General features: G+C 54.4%; 2 protein-coding genes across 11 annotated transcripts in view; one reads left to right on the top strand and one right to left on the bottom strand.

Annotated features, from left to right (window-relative positions):
- Nucleotides 1–10,048, top strand: part of ZBTB46 (zinc finger and BTB domain containing 46) — a 36,640-nt gene extending 26,592 nt beyond the window's left edge. For 5 of the 10 annotated variants that reach the window (XM_015881912.2, XM_015881911.2, XM_015881913.2 and 2 more), the window contains 4 exons: nt 1,271–1,322; nt 1,415–1,726; nt 5,061–5,236; nt 6,794–10,048. In XM_015881912.2, the coding sequence (XP_015737398.1) occupies nt 1,271–1,322; nt 1,415–1,726; nt 5,061–5,236; nt 6,794–7,174 (921 nt within the window). In that variant the 3' untranslated portion in view covers nt 7,175–10,048. Of the gene's footprint in view, nt 1–1,270; nt 1,323–1,414; nt 1,885–5,060; nt 5,237–5,604; nt 6,768–6,793 lie in introns of those variants that run through there. The other 5 variants (XM_015881919.2, XM_015881918.2, XM_015881916.2 and 2 more) reach the window with 3 other exon arrangements.
- Nucleotides 10,049–10,623: 575 nt separating this feature from the next.
- Nucleotides 10,624–14,971, bottom strand: SLC2A4RG (SLC2A4 regulator). The gene is made up of 9 exons (XM_015881729.1): nt 14,850–14,971; nt 14,214–14,700; nt 13,611–13,783; nt 12,738–12,847; nt 12,413–12,660; nt 11,966–12,066; nt 11,630–11,879; nt 11,438–11,553; nt 10,624–11,355 (listed from the first exon to the last, which is right to left on the bottom strand). Exons 1-9 carry the CDS (start codon nt 14,969–14,971, stop codon nt 11,244–11,246), a joined length of 1,719 nt encoding a protein of 572 aa, XP_015737215.1. The 3' UTR covers nt 10,624–11,243.
- Between the last annotated feature and the right edge of the window lie 207 nt (nt 14,972–15,178).

The raw sequence follows: 15,178 nt of genomic DNA, 5'->3' as shown, positions 1-15,178 counted from the left end.
GAAAGACCATGTCATAGAATCACAAAATCATAAAGGTTGGAAAAGAGCTTCAAGATCCCCAGGGCCAACCCCAAACCATCCCGCCATGCCCACCGACCTGGTCCCTCAGTGCCACATCTCCATGGTGCTTGAACACCTCCAGGGATGGTGACCTTAGCCCCTCATTGCAAGAACTGCAATCCCTTCTTAATTGCAAGAAGCCAGTTTACCTCCAATATCTTAGATTTGATCTATTAGCTGTTCTAAACAAATACAGGTCATCTTAAAACTAGAGGTCAGCACTGTTGCTGTCCTTATATCCCACTTTCTTCCTAACCACAGTGTGCATTCAAAAAGCTATTCATACTTTTCCATTAGTAATGGTGTAAAGGTAGCTGAGCTCCCAGCTCTCTGCTGCCCATTTCTGGTGGTTTGAATACGGGCTTATTGCAATGATCTAAATAGATTTAGAAGCAAATTGCCACAGGGTAATAGAATAGTTGAGTTGGAATGATCCTTAAAAGTTGTAGAACCACATTATGGTTGGGTTGGAAGGGATCTTACAGCCCTCTCAACCCCTGCGTGGGCTGGTTGCTCCCCATCAGCTCAGGCTGCCCAGGGCCCTGTGCATCTGGGGCACCCATACATTTCTGAAGCATTTCTCAGGCTCTGTAATTTGGCATTACCCACATGGTGGCAGCCTGGCTTTCCCCATGCAGAGCAGAGCACAGGAGCTGGGGGTTCAGCCTGCAGCCTTGCTGTGTGGCCCCGTGCCGGGCCACCATCTGCCACACTGCAAACAGGAAAAAAAAAAATCAGCTTTTATTTATAATGTGGATTAGCGATGCCAGGGAGCGTTGCGTAAGGGGAAGCGAGTTTTGCTTGGGCTTTGCTACATGGAAGGAAAAGCAGCTGCGTGGGGCAAAGGGAAAATTTTCCACTTCTTTTGTGTTTGGTGGCAACGTGCCCTTGGTCTGCCACTGGTCTGAGTGTGAGCTACAGGTGCTGAGGGACACCAAGAACTCAGTTACCCTTGAAATAGGTACATTGGTGGCTGCTCTAACCAGCAGCCCCACGGAGCACTGCCTGGTGACCTAGCTGTGACAAAGGGAGCTTTGTACGGGTGGTGATGTGGGCAGGACAAGTGGTGAGCTGTGGGCATGGGGCCTGATCGCATCATGGAACGACAGAACAGCCTTACAGAACATCTAATTCCACCCTGCTGGGGCTGAGCACTGAGGATGGGTGCTTTATGGGTATGCCGTAACCTGAGCGTGCTTTCCGTTCACAGGCCGCTTGCGATGGGTTTCTAGCACTTTGGCCATTTGATAACTCTGACTCTGGTAAGTAGAAAATAAAAAATGCTTTAGAAACGACCATTATTTTAACCCAACAACAGTGATTTGTACACGTGTGTGTCTTGTTTCTATTTCAGACACATGTTTGAGGTCGGAAGACACGGACGTAACCCACGATGGCCTGTTCCCAGACCCAGCCCTGCCCAAGGGACTGACCTGTGGCTTCTGCAGGAGGGTCTTTGAGCGTGCTGAGGAGCTGCAGGAGCACATCCATGGGCACATCTACCAGCACGAGGCTGCCCTCTCCCTGCTGCTCCCTCTGGACGCCCGCACACGGCCTGGCCTGCTGGGCACCCTCCCTCCCAGCCGCTTCCAGTGCGCCCAGTGCCCCGCCAGCTTCACACTCAAGTCCAACATGGACCGCCATGAGAAGACCATCCACTTCAACTGTAAGAAGATGCAATGTCCTAGCTGCACCAAGCCGTTTCGTGACAAGACAGACTTAACCCAGCACCTTGTGTCTGTGCACTTGAACGAGCGCGCTTTTGTGTGTCTCCTCTGTGGCAAGGGCTTGGGCACACAGAAGAACCTCGCTCGCCATGCCAAGGTGTGCTGCCCGGCCGCCGTGTGTGCTGGGCCTTGCTTCTGAGCTAGGAAAACAAATGGTTTCCTTACAACAGGTGTAAGGATGTAGAGTAACTCCTCCAAACTGACCAGGTTGGGTGCTGGTGTGAGACACAGCGTAACTGCATCGTGGTGCAATTCTGGTGTGAATATATCCTTGGTCAGTCTGCATCATGGCTCTTTGGATGCCCTAGTAGTTTGATATCCTGTGTACTTATCTTTAACTTTATGCATCAGTGGATCTCAAAGTGCTTTATAAAAGAAATGGTGGTGTTTTCCTGAGCAAATAACATCCCTAAGCCTGTGAGCATGTTAGCAGTGGAACTAATGGCAGAGTTCAGTATTCTGTGTTCTGGTCCCATTCTCTGTCCCTGGTACAGTTTGAGCATTTCAGGGTTTATCAGCTTGAAGTGGGAGCACGGGGCTGCTCAGCACTGTGAGGTGCCAGGACTGACGTTCTGTCATCTGAAGGAGAGGGGAAATACTGATTGGGGCTCAGAAATTACATCAGCATTGGTATATTTTAATACTTTATATCATTTTTGAGTTTTTAGGAGCTCTTAGAAAATACACCTGGGTATGGCTGGGCCTTTCTGGGGTTGTGCAAATTTTCCAGCTAATTTATTTAATATAATTTATGTTAGCCAAGGTGAATGTGTGCTTTGAAACTGGAGGAGGGTTTGTATGGAGAGTCTCAGCAGTGGTGCACATAGAAAACCAGGAGTGGTTATTAGTGGAAGGTGGAAATCCTACTGGAACTCCTGTTTTGTGACCTGAAATTACTTATTAAAAACAAACCCTAAGTGTCTCTTGCCATACATTCACTTGCAAAACCAGATTATAGCAGCTGTTAAATGAAGGCAGCATAGTTAAGTTCAGTTATTCTCATCAGCTTCTTTGGTGTTGTGTCTAGTTCATAGTGCATTGGCTTTTCTTCTTCCTGCTGTCAGCTTGTTCATTGCCTTGTGGTTTACTTTGCTCATCAGTAAACAGCAAGGGGAGGTAGGGGAAAGCTGAGCAAGAGGAGAAAGTTGTGGGCAAAATGGGTTCCACCTGGAAACATGGGAGGAGCACGGCAGGACTGTGCATCAGCAGGGGATTGCAGTGAGAGTTCAGCTCACATGGAGATAGTGGTATTTCCTGCTGGTTCTTTGTGTGTCTGTGTGCAAATGTTATCCCATTGTAATATCAGCCACAAGTCTGGTGTGTCCAAAGGACAAAAGGTGCTGTTGGAGGCCCCATCACAGTCCCTGTGGATGTGATGTGACGTGTGTGTTACACCGATGTGTGTGCTCCTGGTAGACAGTGTCCGATGGAGAGTTTCTTTATTAAAACTATTGGCAGAATCAACTACTTGTAGGTTGTAACTGCATGTGAAAACACTCATAGATTGAGTGGTAGGGTCACTGTCCATGGAGGTGTTCCAGAGCTATGGAGATGTGGCACTGAGGGACGTGGACAGTGGGAATGTGGAGATGGGTTTGGTTGAATGTGAGGATCTCAGAGTTCTTTTCCACCCTCAGTGATTCTGTCATACTGTGACACTGCTATGGTTGCACAACCAAGCTGTGCGTGTCCAGAACTCTGTGAGAGCAGTGTGAGCCTTGCAGCTGACTTACAAGCTTTTGTGGTAGCTCAGCCATAACATGGATGATTTATATTCGTGGTAAACCCCCAAAAGGCATCTGGTCATTGAGGTACAATCTGGTGGTGGTGGATGTGGAGGACTTGTAATGCGAACGGTTACAAGGTCAGACCAGAAACATATCTGTCACAAATAGCTTTGTGCCATCACTGTGAACCTTCTGTAAGACTCCTGCAGGAGAAAGTGGGCTCCTTGCCTCTGGTAACTACACTGAGTATGTCAAATCCACTGTAGGACGGAGGATCTCAGCGAGCACCCAGAAACACTGCTGAGTGCTCTGTGTGTTACATGCCTATAGGGCAGGTCTGGTGTATGCCTTATTCCCTCTGCTTTCCTACAGCCTGGCATTTATAAAAATCCATTAGCATGATGTAGCGTACTTATGATGATTAACTACAATTTGCTTTCTTTTTTTCTTCCTTCCTTGTTATGTAAACGATAGATTGCTTTGAGAAATGGTGATAATTAGGACAAAAATGGGTGAAAATTAACATATGAATAGGAAGCAAACAGAATTGTAAGGATTTTAGGGATTTAAAGGCATATCTGTGTGGATGGTCTATCCCAAATTTATAGTGGGTGGATGTCCTCGGGGAATAGCAAACACTCAGTTTCCACCTGCTGCATTTTGCATATTGCACTTTCATTGTGTTTGGAGGAGGAAATACCAACACAGCTGCTGTGTGCATTCTGCTGGCAAATTGGACCCCTGGGCTGTCAGTGCTGGATGCGTCCCCTGAGCCTGCTGTCTGTGCACTCCTAAGGAGATGACAAGAGGAAAAGAATCAACAGTGTCAGAATGACTTCAAATAAAATCTCATCGTTTTCCAGTTCAGTATAATGTGGTTTCAGGGCGGGGGGAGGAAAAAGACCATCAAAGCCTTAGACATGTAGAGCTGGCTTGTAAGGAGGCTCACCAGAGCCATGCTGTAGTTTGGCATGACGTGTTCCTCTGTATTTCTATATCTGTGCACTGTGGATAGTTGGAAGCTGGAGAATGGAGCGTGCATAGTCCTGACTTCTTGTTTCTGCTGGATAAACTGTGGTCATTGCACTTCCACTGACATAGCACTGGAGCACACACAGAGGACTTGCTTACAGCCTCCAAATACCAGCACAGCGTGGTGCTGTTGCTGGGGTCTGCTGGCTGGTGCTCTGCAAACAGGCGTTGGGGTTTTAGGTACCGGTATTTAGGATGATTCCTGATAGTAAATGAGAATTGCCACAGGTTACCAGCCTGCTGTGTTTGCTCATTAACCAGCATTAGGCACTGTGCGCTGGGCTGCTCAGTGTTTACCTTCTGCCTCATTCAAAAGCTGCTCTGATGAAGGCGCTCAAAGCGCTCAGCTGCAATGATATGGTATAAGGACGCGGGTTTAGCAAATTGCAGGTGGTGAAGGAGTGAGAGTGTGATTTCACAGTGATCTGATCTAACAGGAAAATGCTGAACCAGAACACTGACCGCGAGGGGACATTCTGAAAGTAATCTCTTCGTTTCACTTGCTCTCTTACAGTCAACGAGTTCACAGTGATCAGGAAGAAATTCAAGTGCCCCTACTGCAGCTTCTCTGCCATGCATCAGTGCATCCTGAAGAGACACATGCGGTCCCACACGGGAGAGCGGCCTTACCCCTGTGAGATCTGTGGGAAGAAGTTCACGCGCCGGGAGCACATGAAGAGACACACACTGGTAAGAGCTGGGGGCTGTGTTCAGTCGTGGAACTGGAGGGGTTGGAAGGGACCTCTGGACATCATCTAAAGCAGATTCCCCAGAGCAGGTGGCACAGAGCGCCCTGCTGGCCGCACTCTTTGTAATACATGCTGGGGTGCCATTAGCCTTGTTGGCCGCCAGGGCACACTGCTGGATTGTGGTCAGCCACTGGCCAAACGTTGGCCACCAGAACACCTGGGTCCTTCACTGCGGTGCTCCTTCCCAGCAGCTCAGCCCACAGGTTTTACTTTGGGAGTGGAATGGAGGTGATCTGTGAATTGAATTAGGTCTCCGTTTCTTCTGCTGGAGTCATTGTAGGTCACTGACTTGATGCTTGGAGCTTGCAGGTCAGGTTCACTTTATTATTATACGTGTGGGGAGATGAAAACAGAATCGGAATGTTTGTGAATGCATACAGAAGAGGAGTCTCTATCCAAATCACTCCCTCAGACAATCTTCATGGTCTTCATCTGCCAAAGGGGTGATGCTCGTGGCGAGCTGAATGTCTGGGATCATGTGCTTTGCTGCTCTGGTAATCTTATTTCCATTGCGTGTGGTATTTTGGGCTTAATTGTCAGATCTCTGGTAAATCTGCAGAGATGAGTGCTGATAGGCACCAAGGGAAAATGTGCTACAAAAATAACATAGAAAAAGGAAACGGGTTTAGCGCACAAAAAACCCACTTTCTTTTCTTTCAGTTCCTCACTTGAGAACTGAAGACAAAAGGGGCTATTTTAGTTTCGTGTTTAGCTCAGATCAAAAAGAATTTTTATAGCCTTTATATAAAGTGTAAATTCAATAGAAATGTCTGTTTTCTTTGAGTCAGATGGTTCAAATAAACACGGGGTTTTCTTCCTGAAGTCTTTGCATCTCGGATGGTGCCTCTGTGTGGTCACAGGGTGTAAGCGGTGCTTCCCAGCTGCAGGAGCAGGCAGTGTCCAGCAGGAAGTGCTGCCTGGGGGTATCCAGCTCTGGTATCCAGCTCTGGTTGGAGGTGATGGCTCTGTGTGTGCAGAGCTTCCTTCCTGCTCTGCTTGCAGCATCCCGAGTGGCTGCAAGCTGGAAGTTCCTCTCACATATTCCTAGTTTGATCAAAGGCATTTTCAAGAGGATTTTGATAACCAGAGTGTGTGATAGTGATAGGACAAGGGAAAATGACTTTAGACTAACCAAGGAGAGATTGTTAGGTAGAAATTCTTCACTTTGAGGTCAGTGAGGCTCTTGCACAGAGCTATGGGTGCCCCATCCCTGGAGGTGCCGTGGCCCTGTGCAGCCTGGTCTATGGCAGCTGTCCCTGTCCATGGTAGCGGCTGGAGCTGAATGAGCTTTAAGCTCCTTTCCAACCCAACCATTCTGTGATTATATGATTTCCCATTGCATTACAGCGTTACAGAGTAGAATTAGCTGTGATGGGTTTAAGTTGCACAATGAAAGCCATGGTGGTCTTGGTTTGCAGTCGGGCAGCTGGGGCACCCTTCATGCAGCCCTCAGCCCAGCTCCATCTCCGTTAACCTTTCTGCTCATCCCCTTTCCCAGGTGCACAGCAAGGACAAGAAATACGTCTGCAAGGTGTGCAACCGGGTCTTCATGTCTGCAGCCAGCGTGGGCATCAAGCACGGCTCCCGCCGGCACGGCGTCTGCGCCGACTGCTCGGGGCGCGGCATGGCCGGGCACCTGGAGCCCAGCGGGGCTGAGGGGTCCCCTGAGGAGCTGTACCCTGGAGAGGGGTCGTATATGGAAGACCCAGATGACATCAAGGTGGAGGGAGATGAGGAGATGGGAGATGACGACGACATCAAATGGAAGGATGACGTAGGCATGGCGCACGATGACGTGATTTTGGATGATGACAAAGACGTCGACTCCTCGCAGGAGAACTCTGGGGAGAACGACAAGGATTTTACCTGGATTTCTTAGGGATCCTTTTGTCACGTTCTGTTGTTTGTAGGGGGAGGGAGGGCAGGGGAGGAAGGAGTATGTTGGAAAAACTACATAGCCTTGTTGTCGTCCACGTGTGCAAAATTATTTGTGTTTTCTAAACGAGTCCTACTCAGTTCCACTTGGATGTGTGTTAGCAACACGGCCTCGCCGCCCGCTGTTCCTCCTCGATCCTGCATGGGGATCCTATGGGCGTGTGCCCCCGTCCCACCCTGCATTGAGCTCCAGGACATGTTGTGTGCGAAGCAGGTTCTGGGTGGTGGTGAACATCCCATCAGCAGTGGAATTGCAATCGAACGGTGGTGGGAACGAATGGGTGCACGTTTCTGAGGGCTTCCCCTAACGATGCAGGCCTTTTGCAGGTTATTTAAAGAGGGTTTTTATTGTTGTTTTTTTTAACCGAGCCAAATAGATCAAAAGGCAAGTGGGATTGCAGCCTTACAATTCTTGTCAGAAAAGTAGATTTTTAGCTTCCAAAAGGTTCACTATCAAAAAAAGATCATGGCATTTCTAGGACCTAGTGGCGTCGTACCCATGTCTGGTCTTCCAGCCTTGTGTCTCCACACCCACCGATGGGTGCTGGCATTTTCATGAACTCTTTGCTATAAGGACGCAGGGAATTGTTTACCTGTTGGCGTTTTCCACGGATATTTTCACTTTTCTCCCTTTGCTCAGCTGCCTTTCTCACAAATATATGCAAACGGTAGGAAAAGCGTGAGACCTTTAGGATGAACTGTGAAGCACGGCACACCGCGGTGAGGAGACCCAACATCCTGCTGGGATCTCACCCGGGTGGGCTTCAGTCCATCGTCGGTAGGTGTGAAAGCTATTAAGGAAACCTTCAATCTCAGCTGCACTGGTTTCATGTAAATTTGCAAATAAAATGTTTTTATGAGAACCAGGTTTCTCTCCTGCCGTGTCTCAGAAAGGTTTGGGTGGCTCCGAGTGGTTGGATGCTCCGTGTCCGTATCGAGCACCGCTGCCTTCTTCCAACCCCAAGGAAATGACAACGCAGTGCACTGGAGGGGCCTTCCAGGCGAGGAGGAGTCCGTGTTACCTTCCACCTCTTTGCTTCTGGTGCTTATTTTTTAATGAAAAGGAAAAAAACAAAAACCCAAAAAACCAAAAGACCAACAAGGCAAAAAAAAACCCAACCCCAACAGAGCTGAAGGCCTCACCCTTCCCTCGCTACGGAGCAATTTCCTACGCTGCGATGACGCTCTTTGAAACCTGCCGCGAAGGACAAGCTGGTGCCGAAAGCCAAATGACTCCAAGGTGCTATTTATTATCCTCTAATGGTGGGAAGGGCCGTCTGTGGTGGGGAGGGAGGATCATGCAGGCGTTGGTTTCAATGGAAGCATGGTTGTGCCTGGCAAGAAAATGGGGTTGTGGTACCATCAGCCCAACTGATCCCTCAGGGTTGGAGCTGCTGGCTGCCAGCACTGCTCCCTGCAGCCCCATGCAGACACTGTGTGTTTCTATTGGCGTTGGTGCACGTTGGGAATCGGGTGTATGTGTCCAACTGCTGCCATCAGTGCTCATCCCTGTGTGTGCAGGGGCTGCAGTGAAGGGATGGGGGTCGTGCAGAAATGTTCTTGTTGAGCTGTACAAACCTTCATGTTGCACTGTAGCTCCATGCAGGGCCCCGCTGCTGGGTTTGAACAGGCAGATCAGTCCCCGTGTCCTACCATCAACCTTCACAACCATCCCCAAGGTCCCAAAGCTGCCCCAGCCCCGTGCCAGGCAGCTCTCAGCTTCCACAAATATATATTTATTGTCAGCCCTGTACATAGGAGGGGCCCTCGCAGCCCCCACTTCTGTGTAGACAAATGCATACAGTGCATACGGATGGCTGTAGCTTTGCTTTTATATGTTAAGTCTATTTAAAAACAGAACCCCTACACCCAACCCCTCACCCCTTTGTTTCTGTGACATTCCATTCCATCCCACACCACAAGAGCTGGGAACCCCCCCCCAGATCCCGTGGTGACCCCTCAGCTTTATTTCATCTTTGGAAACGTTTCCCATTTTTCCTTCCTGCCCCTTTTGGACCCTGAACCCAGCGGTGCCCATTGGGTGCACTCTCAGAGCTGAGGATGTGAAAGAAAGAGGTTAGAAGTGAATTAAAGCAGGAAACTCCATAGAAAAGCTTACATAGCGTGTTAGCATTACCATCCAGCACTGCTCCTCTATGGGGGCTGCACTCCGTGTCCCAGACAGAGCCCTCTGAGCCACACTAAGTGCTGGAGCTTCACTGCCCCATCAGGAAGGGAACAACTGGAATCCCTGCAATACTACAAACAAAACGACCTTATTTTATCTCATCCCATGACTCCTATGAGAGCGGTGCTGGATGGTTCTCTGTTCGTTTCGGTCACCCCTCGTTGTGTTTTGGGTTCCTGCCTCTGTTTTTAGTTCTGTATAGAACAAGTGCTGTGTGTACAGCTCCCACCTCTATTTATTTCTCCACGTGCTTTAAACCTGCCTGCAGAAATCAAGACAGACAGAAAGAGGGCGGCGTTCGGAGATGATGACGATGAATTATTTCCTTTAGCTGGGAATATTCTATACGAGAACTGACTCTAATCACTATTATCAAGCCTGTGTTTGTATTGAAGGTGTATTTAATATTGCCGGGGAGGAGATTGTGGTCTCGGAGGTCAGCAGAGGACGTGGCTGTGTTGTACCGATTCCCTGTCGATGTAGTTCAGTCGATAGGACCTTCCTTTGGTCTCTGTCTGCCCGGCACCCGGAGCTGTGCCCTCTGACTATACATACATTGTGATGGGACTTAGCGTAGACGTACGTGCAGAAATCAAATCCCTTTCAATAAACTGGGGAAATTGCTGCTAACCTTTCGTCTGATATCTCTATGTTCACCTCGAGCCTCCATCAGCTCCTGCCTTTATCCTGCAGCACGGGGCAGAATCGCTCTGCTGGGGTGATGCCATCCCGACCCCCCCCATCCCAGCCCCACAGCACCACGCAGCTCAGCATCACCCTTTAACAAAAAACCAAAAAGAATCCAAATCTTTTATTCTTTTTCTCATGAATCCCACCCATCCCAGCACCTCCCCAACCCCATCCCGGGGGCACCCAACGTGGGGACCCCCCGAACCCCAGGCAAAGGGAGAGTAGGACTGTGCCTGGGGAAGGGATACAGGGACTGGGAGGGGACAGGAGAGGGGGAAAGGCCAAGGAGCCCCACCAGTCCTATGGGCTGGAGGCAGTGCAGCCCAAAGGGGGTGGGGGATTGGAAGGAGGGGGAAGGAAGGGAGGGATGGGGAAGTACTTAAAAAATAGGAATTTTCATATATTTCATTTAAAAAATAAAAACACACGAAGGAGGGGGAGAAAACAGGGGGGGGGTTGGGGGGGGGAAGGAAAAAGGGGGAAAAAAAGGAAAACAAAAAACGAAACAAAACAGAAAAGGTCTTTGTGCAGTTTGGCTTAGTGCAAACGGGCGCGTTCTGCAGGCACTTCCCGGAGTACGGCCCCCGGCGGGAGCAGCTGCTCCCCAGGTACAAAACAGAGAGAGGAAAACACGCCACGAAGAGTAAAAACCCCCACGGGGCGCAGGGGGGGCACCCCGTGTGTCTGTCAGCCCCCAGTTAAGGCGAGGGTAGGGAACAGGACCCGCCCCCCCCACCCCCCAAAGCCCCAAGGCACAGCTTCTCCCAGCAGCACGTGCCCCCCCCCAGCAGGGACATGGGCTGCAGGCAAAGGGATGGGGGGCACGGAGGGGGTTAGCTTATTTTCAGAGGATAAAGAAAGGGGGGGAAGCTCTGTGTTGGCGCGGGGGGGCTGTGTGCATTAAGCTTTAGGGGGGAAGGGAAGGCAGGGCCAGGCCCAGCTGTGCATGCCCCCACCACCACCCCACAGTCCTCCCCCCAACAGCGTGGGGGCTGTTCCCTGAGTCCAGCCCTGGGGGGGAGCGTGTGTGTGTGTGTGTGTGTGTGTGTGTGTGTGCGGGGTGGGGGGGCGCGAAGGCACCTCAAGTGCAAAATGTGCAAGAAGGAGAGCTGGGGGGGCACGGCGGCGGCAGGGCTCAGTCGAGGAAGCGCTGGCAGGCTTTCTTCCAGCGGCACGCCGTGCACCACAGCTCCCTGTTCTCCATGCCGTACACCTTGCGGCACTTCTTGGCCTCCCCCCGGGGCTTCCTGCAGGGCAGCGCTATGTCAGTGTGCTGTTAGGGATGGAGGAAGGAGCAGAGGGGATGGGGACACGGCCACACCAACTCACCTGGGGACAGCGGGGGGCTTCGGCAGCGCCGGGGTGGGCAGAGCCGGCGTCCTCGGCACGGGCACGGGGGGACCTGAAGGACGTTTCTCCCCACCTGTGGGTCCTGAGGGGCAGCCCTGGGGACACGGCACCACGTCAGCACCCACAGGCACACGCAGCAGCCCTGAGCACTGAGTTACACCCCAGCCTCACCTGGTACGCGTGGTCCGTGTGGACGTGGCAGAGGCCGGGGGGTGGCGGGGGGCTGCGGGGGGAGCCCAGAGGGGGCTCAGGGCTGGGGAATGGCGGCAGCTCGGGGCCGGGGAACGCGGGCGGCACGGAGGAGGTGGGAGAGACGGGCGTCAGGCTGGAGAGTCCATCCGTCAGCGAGTCCACGTCCACGTCCAGCTCCGTGTAGTAGAAATCCTCCTCACCGTCGCTCTGCTCCAGGTCGGCTTGGCGGCTGTAGGGGAGTGGGGTTGGACTGGGGGCGGCCCCATAGTGGGGGTCTGTAGGGTTGGGGGCACCGGGGGCTGCCCCAGTGCTTACCCCAGGTGTGCGGTTCGGATGTGCTTCTGCATCCCTGAGGAGCTGCTGAGGACTTTGCCGCAGCTCTTCCACAAGCACTTGAACATCACTTTGGTGGAGTTCTGTGGGCGAGTGGGGTCAGGTCAGCAACTCCAGCCCCGTCCTCATCACCATCACCATTCCCATCCCCAGTGCCATTCCCAACCCAACCGGCATCCCAACCATCTTCTTCATCCCCATCCCCAACTCTATCATCAAGCCCACCCCCACTCCCACTCACATCCCCACCCCATCCCCACCCAAGTACTTCACCTCCAAGCACTACCAACCCTTATAATCATCTCCATTCCCAGCCTCACCACCTCCAGCCCCAAAACTATGGCTTCCCCACCATCATCTCCAGCCTCAACCCCATCATCAGACTCATCCCCAACCTCATGCCCATCCCCATTCCTGTTGCCATCCCACCTTCCTCTTCCGTGGGGTGGGCTCTCCAAACATGAAGTGGGTGCTGTCAGGTTCCTCGGGGCCATTGTCTGGCGCCAATGTGGGCAAGAAGGCACTGGGGTCATGGCTGGAGAGTGGGGGTGAAGGGGTGGAGGGGGTTGAGTGGTCGCTGGGGGGGTCCCAGCTCCATTCCCCGCTGGTGTTGCTGCTGCTGCTGCAGCTGAAGGACATGGCTGGTGTCTCCTTCCAGATCCCACTGCCAAGCTCTGCTGAAAAGAAGGAAGGTCAGGTCTGCACCACACACCCAGGGACAGAGGCTCAGTGTCCCCACAGTGCATTCATATACCTGGGCCGGGGGGTGCTGGGGGGTGGCCGAGCCCCAGAGGGCTGCTGGAGAGGCTGGTGAGCACAGCGGCTGCCATCACTTCATCGATGCCTGCCTTGCCAGGGAGCCTCCTGCCAGGGTGAGCACAGGGGGCTGTGATGAGCACGGCCAGGACCCCACACCACCACCCCTCTGTGCCCCCCACCTCCCACCAGGGTGCCCACAAGCTGAGGAGGGGACACTGTGGGCACTGACACCTGCACTGTGCCACACACAGCTGAGAAAGCAGCCTTAGCCCAGCTGGGGCCAAACAACTTCCTGAACTGGAAAAAAAAAAAAAAGACAAAATTAAGAAAAACTAAAACAAATGAGAAAGAGCCAAAAAACAAAGTGAGCGAGAGGTCAGCAGCAGCAGAAGCCATTTTGCTGCAGCGGGACAAAGCGGGGCAGCCCTGGGTTAGGGCTGTGTGGGGCTCTGCTCTGCTCTGCTGAAAAGCAGAGGGAACAAACAGCACTTGGAAAGCAGAGCAGGGATTTCTCTTCCTGCGCCCTGAGCTGTTCAAATTCGCGCCTCCACGCACACAGTCCCGAATGGACACGGTGCCAAGCAGCTGCCGCCCGCCCCGACGGCTCCGGTTACGGCACCGGGCGCTGTGCCACGGCCCGGGCTGTGCTGGGAGCCCCAGGGAGCAGCGATGGGCTCTGTGTCCACAGAGAGGAAGGGCTGGGGGGACCCACACGGCTTCATCCACATGGGTGAGACGAGAGCACAACCCCACCCTGACCCATCTCCATCATCTCCATCCTCATCCCTGTTCCCAACCTTACAACCATCCTCCCCATCCCCATCCCCATCCCCATCCCCATCCCCATCCCCGCTCGGTCCCTCCATACCTGTGTCCTGGTAGGGGGATGCAGGTTGCGTGCAGCGCCAGGCACCGCTCCAGCCCCACGTCCAGGACCCTCAGCATCGCCTCCTGCTCGGGGGGCTGCAGCCCCAGCGGGTCCCCCAGGCACCGCAGCCAGCCCCGCGCCCCCGGCAGCCCCGCACTGTGCCCGGGCAGCGCCTGCAGGGAGAGGGCGGCCGTCAGGGGCTGATCCCGCTGCTGGAGGATCCCAGCCCCATTAGATTCCCCGGTCTCTAAGGTGGGTTAGGAGATGGCAGCGCTGTGCCGGGCTGTGGGGGGATCCCACCGGCTGCGTGTCCCAAGTGGATCCCAAGCAGATCTTCCATCTGGGAAGCAATTGGGAGCAGCAGGATCCCCCCAGGCACTGACTATGGGGTGTCAGCACCCAATGGATCCCTCTGCGGGTGGATCCCAAGGAGACCCGGCGGGGCTGTGCTGGGCAGGGCTGGCATCCTCCAAAGCAGCGGATCCCTTTGGAGCAGCGCACCAGGATCCCACAGGATCCCCGCGGTGCTTTTAGCAGCTCCCTCCTCACTCGGGACATCCCCCAGGGCTGGGATCCGCTGGGGATCCCTCCCATCCTTCTCACCTGGGACACCCCTAAGGGCTGGGATCCAGCTGGGACCCATTTTGGAACCGGCCGGGATCCATTTGGGAACGGGTCGGTATCTCCGGCCGGGATCCCATCGTGCAGCAGCCGGTTTCCGCCTCGGACCCCGGTCGGCCCCACAGGGCGGTTCTCGGTGTCCCCGGACCCCCCCCAGCCGCTCCCGCCACAGGCTCCGGGGGGGCGTGTCCGCCGTTCTGCCGCCAGCGGGCAGCAGCGGATCCGTGCGGGGGCGGCACCGCAGGACGGGACAGCACCGGGACCGCGGGGGGCGGCCGGGGGGGGCTCCCCTCCCGTCTCCCCACCCCCTATAAAACCGCCGGGGAAAGTTTTCTCGCTGTCATCCGCCGCCGCCCCCCGGTACCTGCGGGGCCCCGTCGTTCTCGGGCGGGAGGCGGCGTCGGGCGCGGCGGCGTCGTGCGTCGTGCGGCGGCAGCAGCAGCGCGCAGCCGGCGGGTGTCGGTGCGGGCTCCATGCGGGGCGGCGGCGGCCGCGGGGCCGGGCCCGGCGCGGGGCGGGGGGGGAGCGCGCCGGCGCGCGGCCCGGTGTCGGCGGTGACCACGCCCCCTCCGCGCCCCGCCGCTTTTTCCTATTGGTTCCCTCGTGGCGGGATGGAACGCGGCCGCCTCGAGGGTGGCTCCCGATTGGTCGAAAGACGCTGCCACTTGGCGCGCCGCGCCCCGCCCCGCCCCGCCGCGCACCGGCCCCGCCGCCGCCACCACCGCCCCCTTAGCGGCCATCTTCGAACCGAACCGCCCCGCCCCGCCCGCACCGGCACCGGGGTGGGGGGCCGCAAAGCGACGTCGTCCCATCTACGAACCGCTCCGGGTTCGGGGCGGCCCCGGGCGACCGAAGGCTGAGGGGACCCCCAAAGTGGTGCCCCCCCCCCACACACACACACGTGATAACGCGCTGCGGAGTTACACGGACGCTTCAGATCCAAAGGG

The sequence above is a fragment of the Coturnix japonica genome, chromosome 20 (genome assembly GCF_001577835.2).
Source record: "Coturnix japonica isolate 7356 chromosome 20, Coturnix japonica 2.1, whole genome shotgun sequence".
NCBI lineage: Eukaryota > Metazoa > Chordata > Aves > Galliformes > Phasianidae > Coturnix > Coturnix japonica.
The sequence above is the reverse complement of the archived record's forward strand: the minus strand, read 5'-3'. Positions and strand labels throughout refer to the sequence as shown.

What these genes read in the sequence shown, in the direction of transcription:
- SLC2A4RG (XM_015881729.1), bottom strand. Translation starts at nt 14,971, where the DNA reads ATGGCCGCTAAGGGGGCGGTGGTGGCGGCGGCGGGGCCGGTGCGCGGC. An exon ending in ACACGGACCACGCGTACCAG is followed by an intron (nt 11,554 to 11,629) that starts GTGAGGCTGGGG and finishes CCGTGTCCCCAG; the next exon opens with GGCTGCCCCTCAGGACCCAC. An exon ending in AAGCCCCCCGCTGTCCCCAG is followed by an intron (nt 11,356 to 11,437) that starts GTGAGTTGGTGT and finishes GCTGCCCTGCAG; the next exon opens with GAAGCCCCGGGGGGAGGCCA.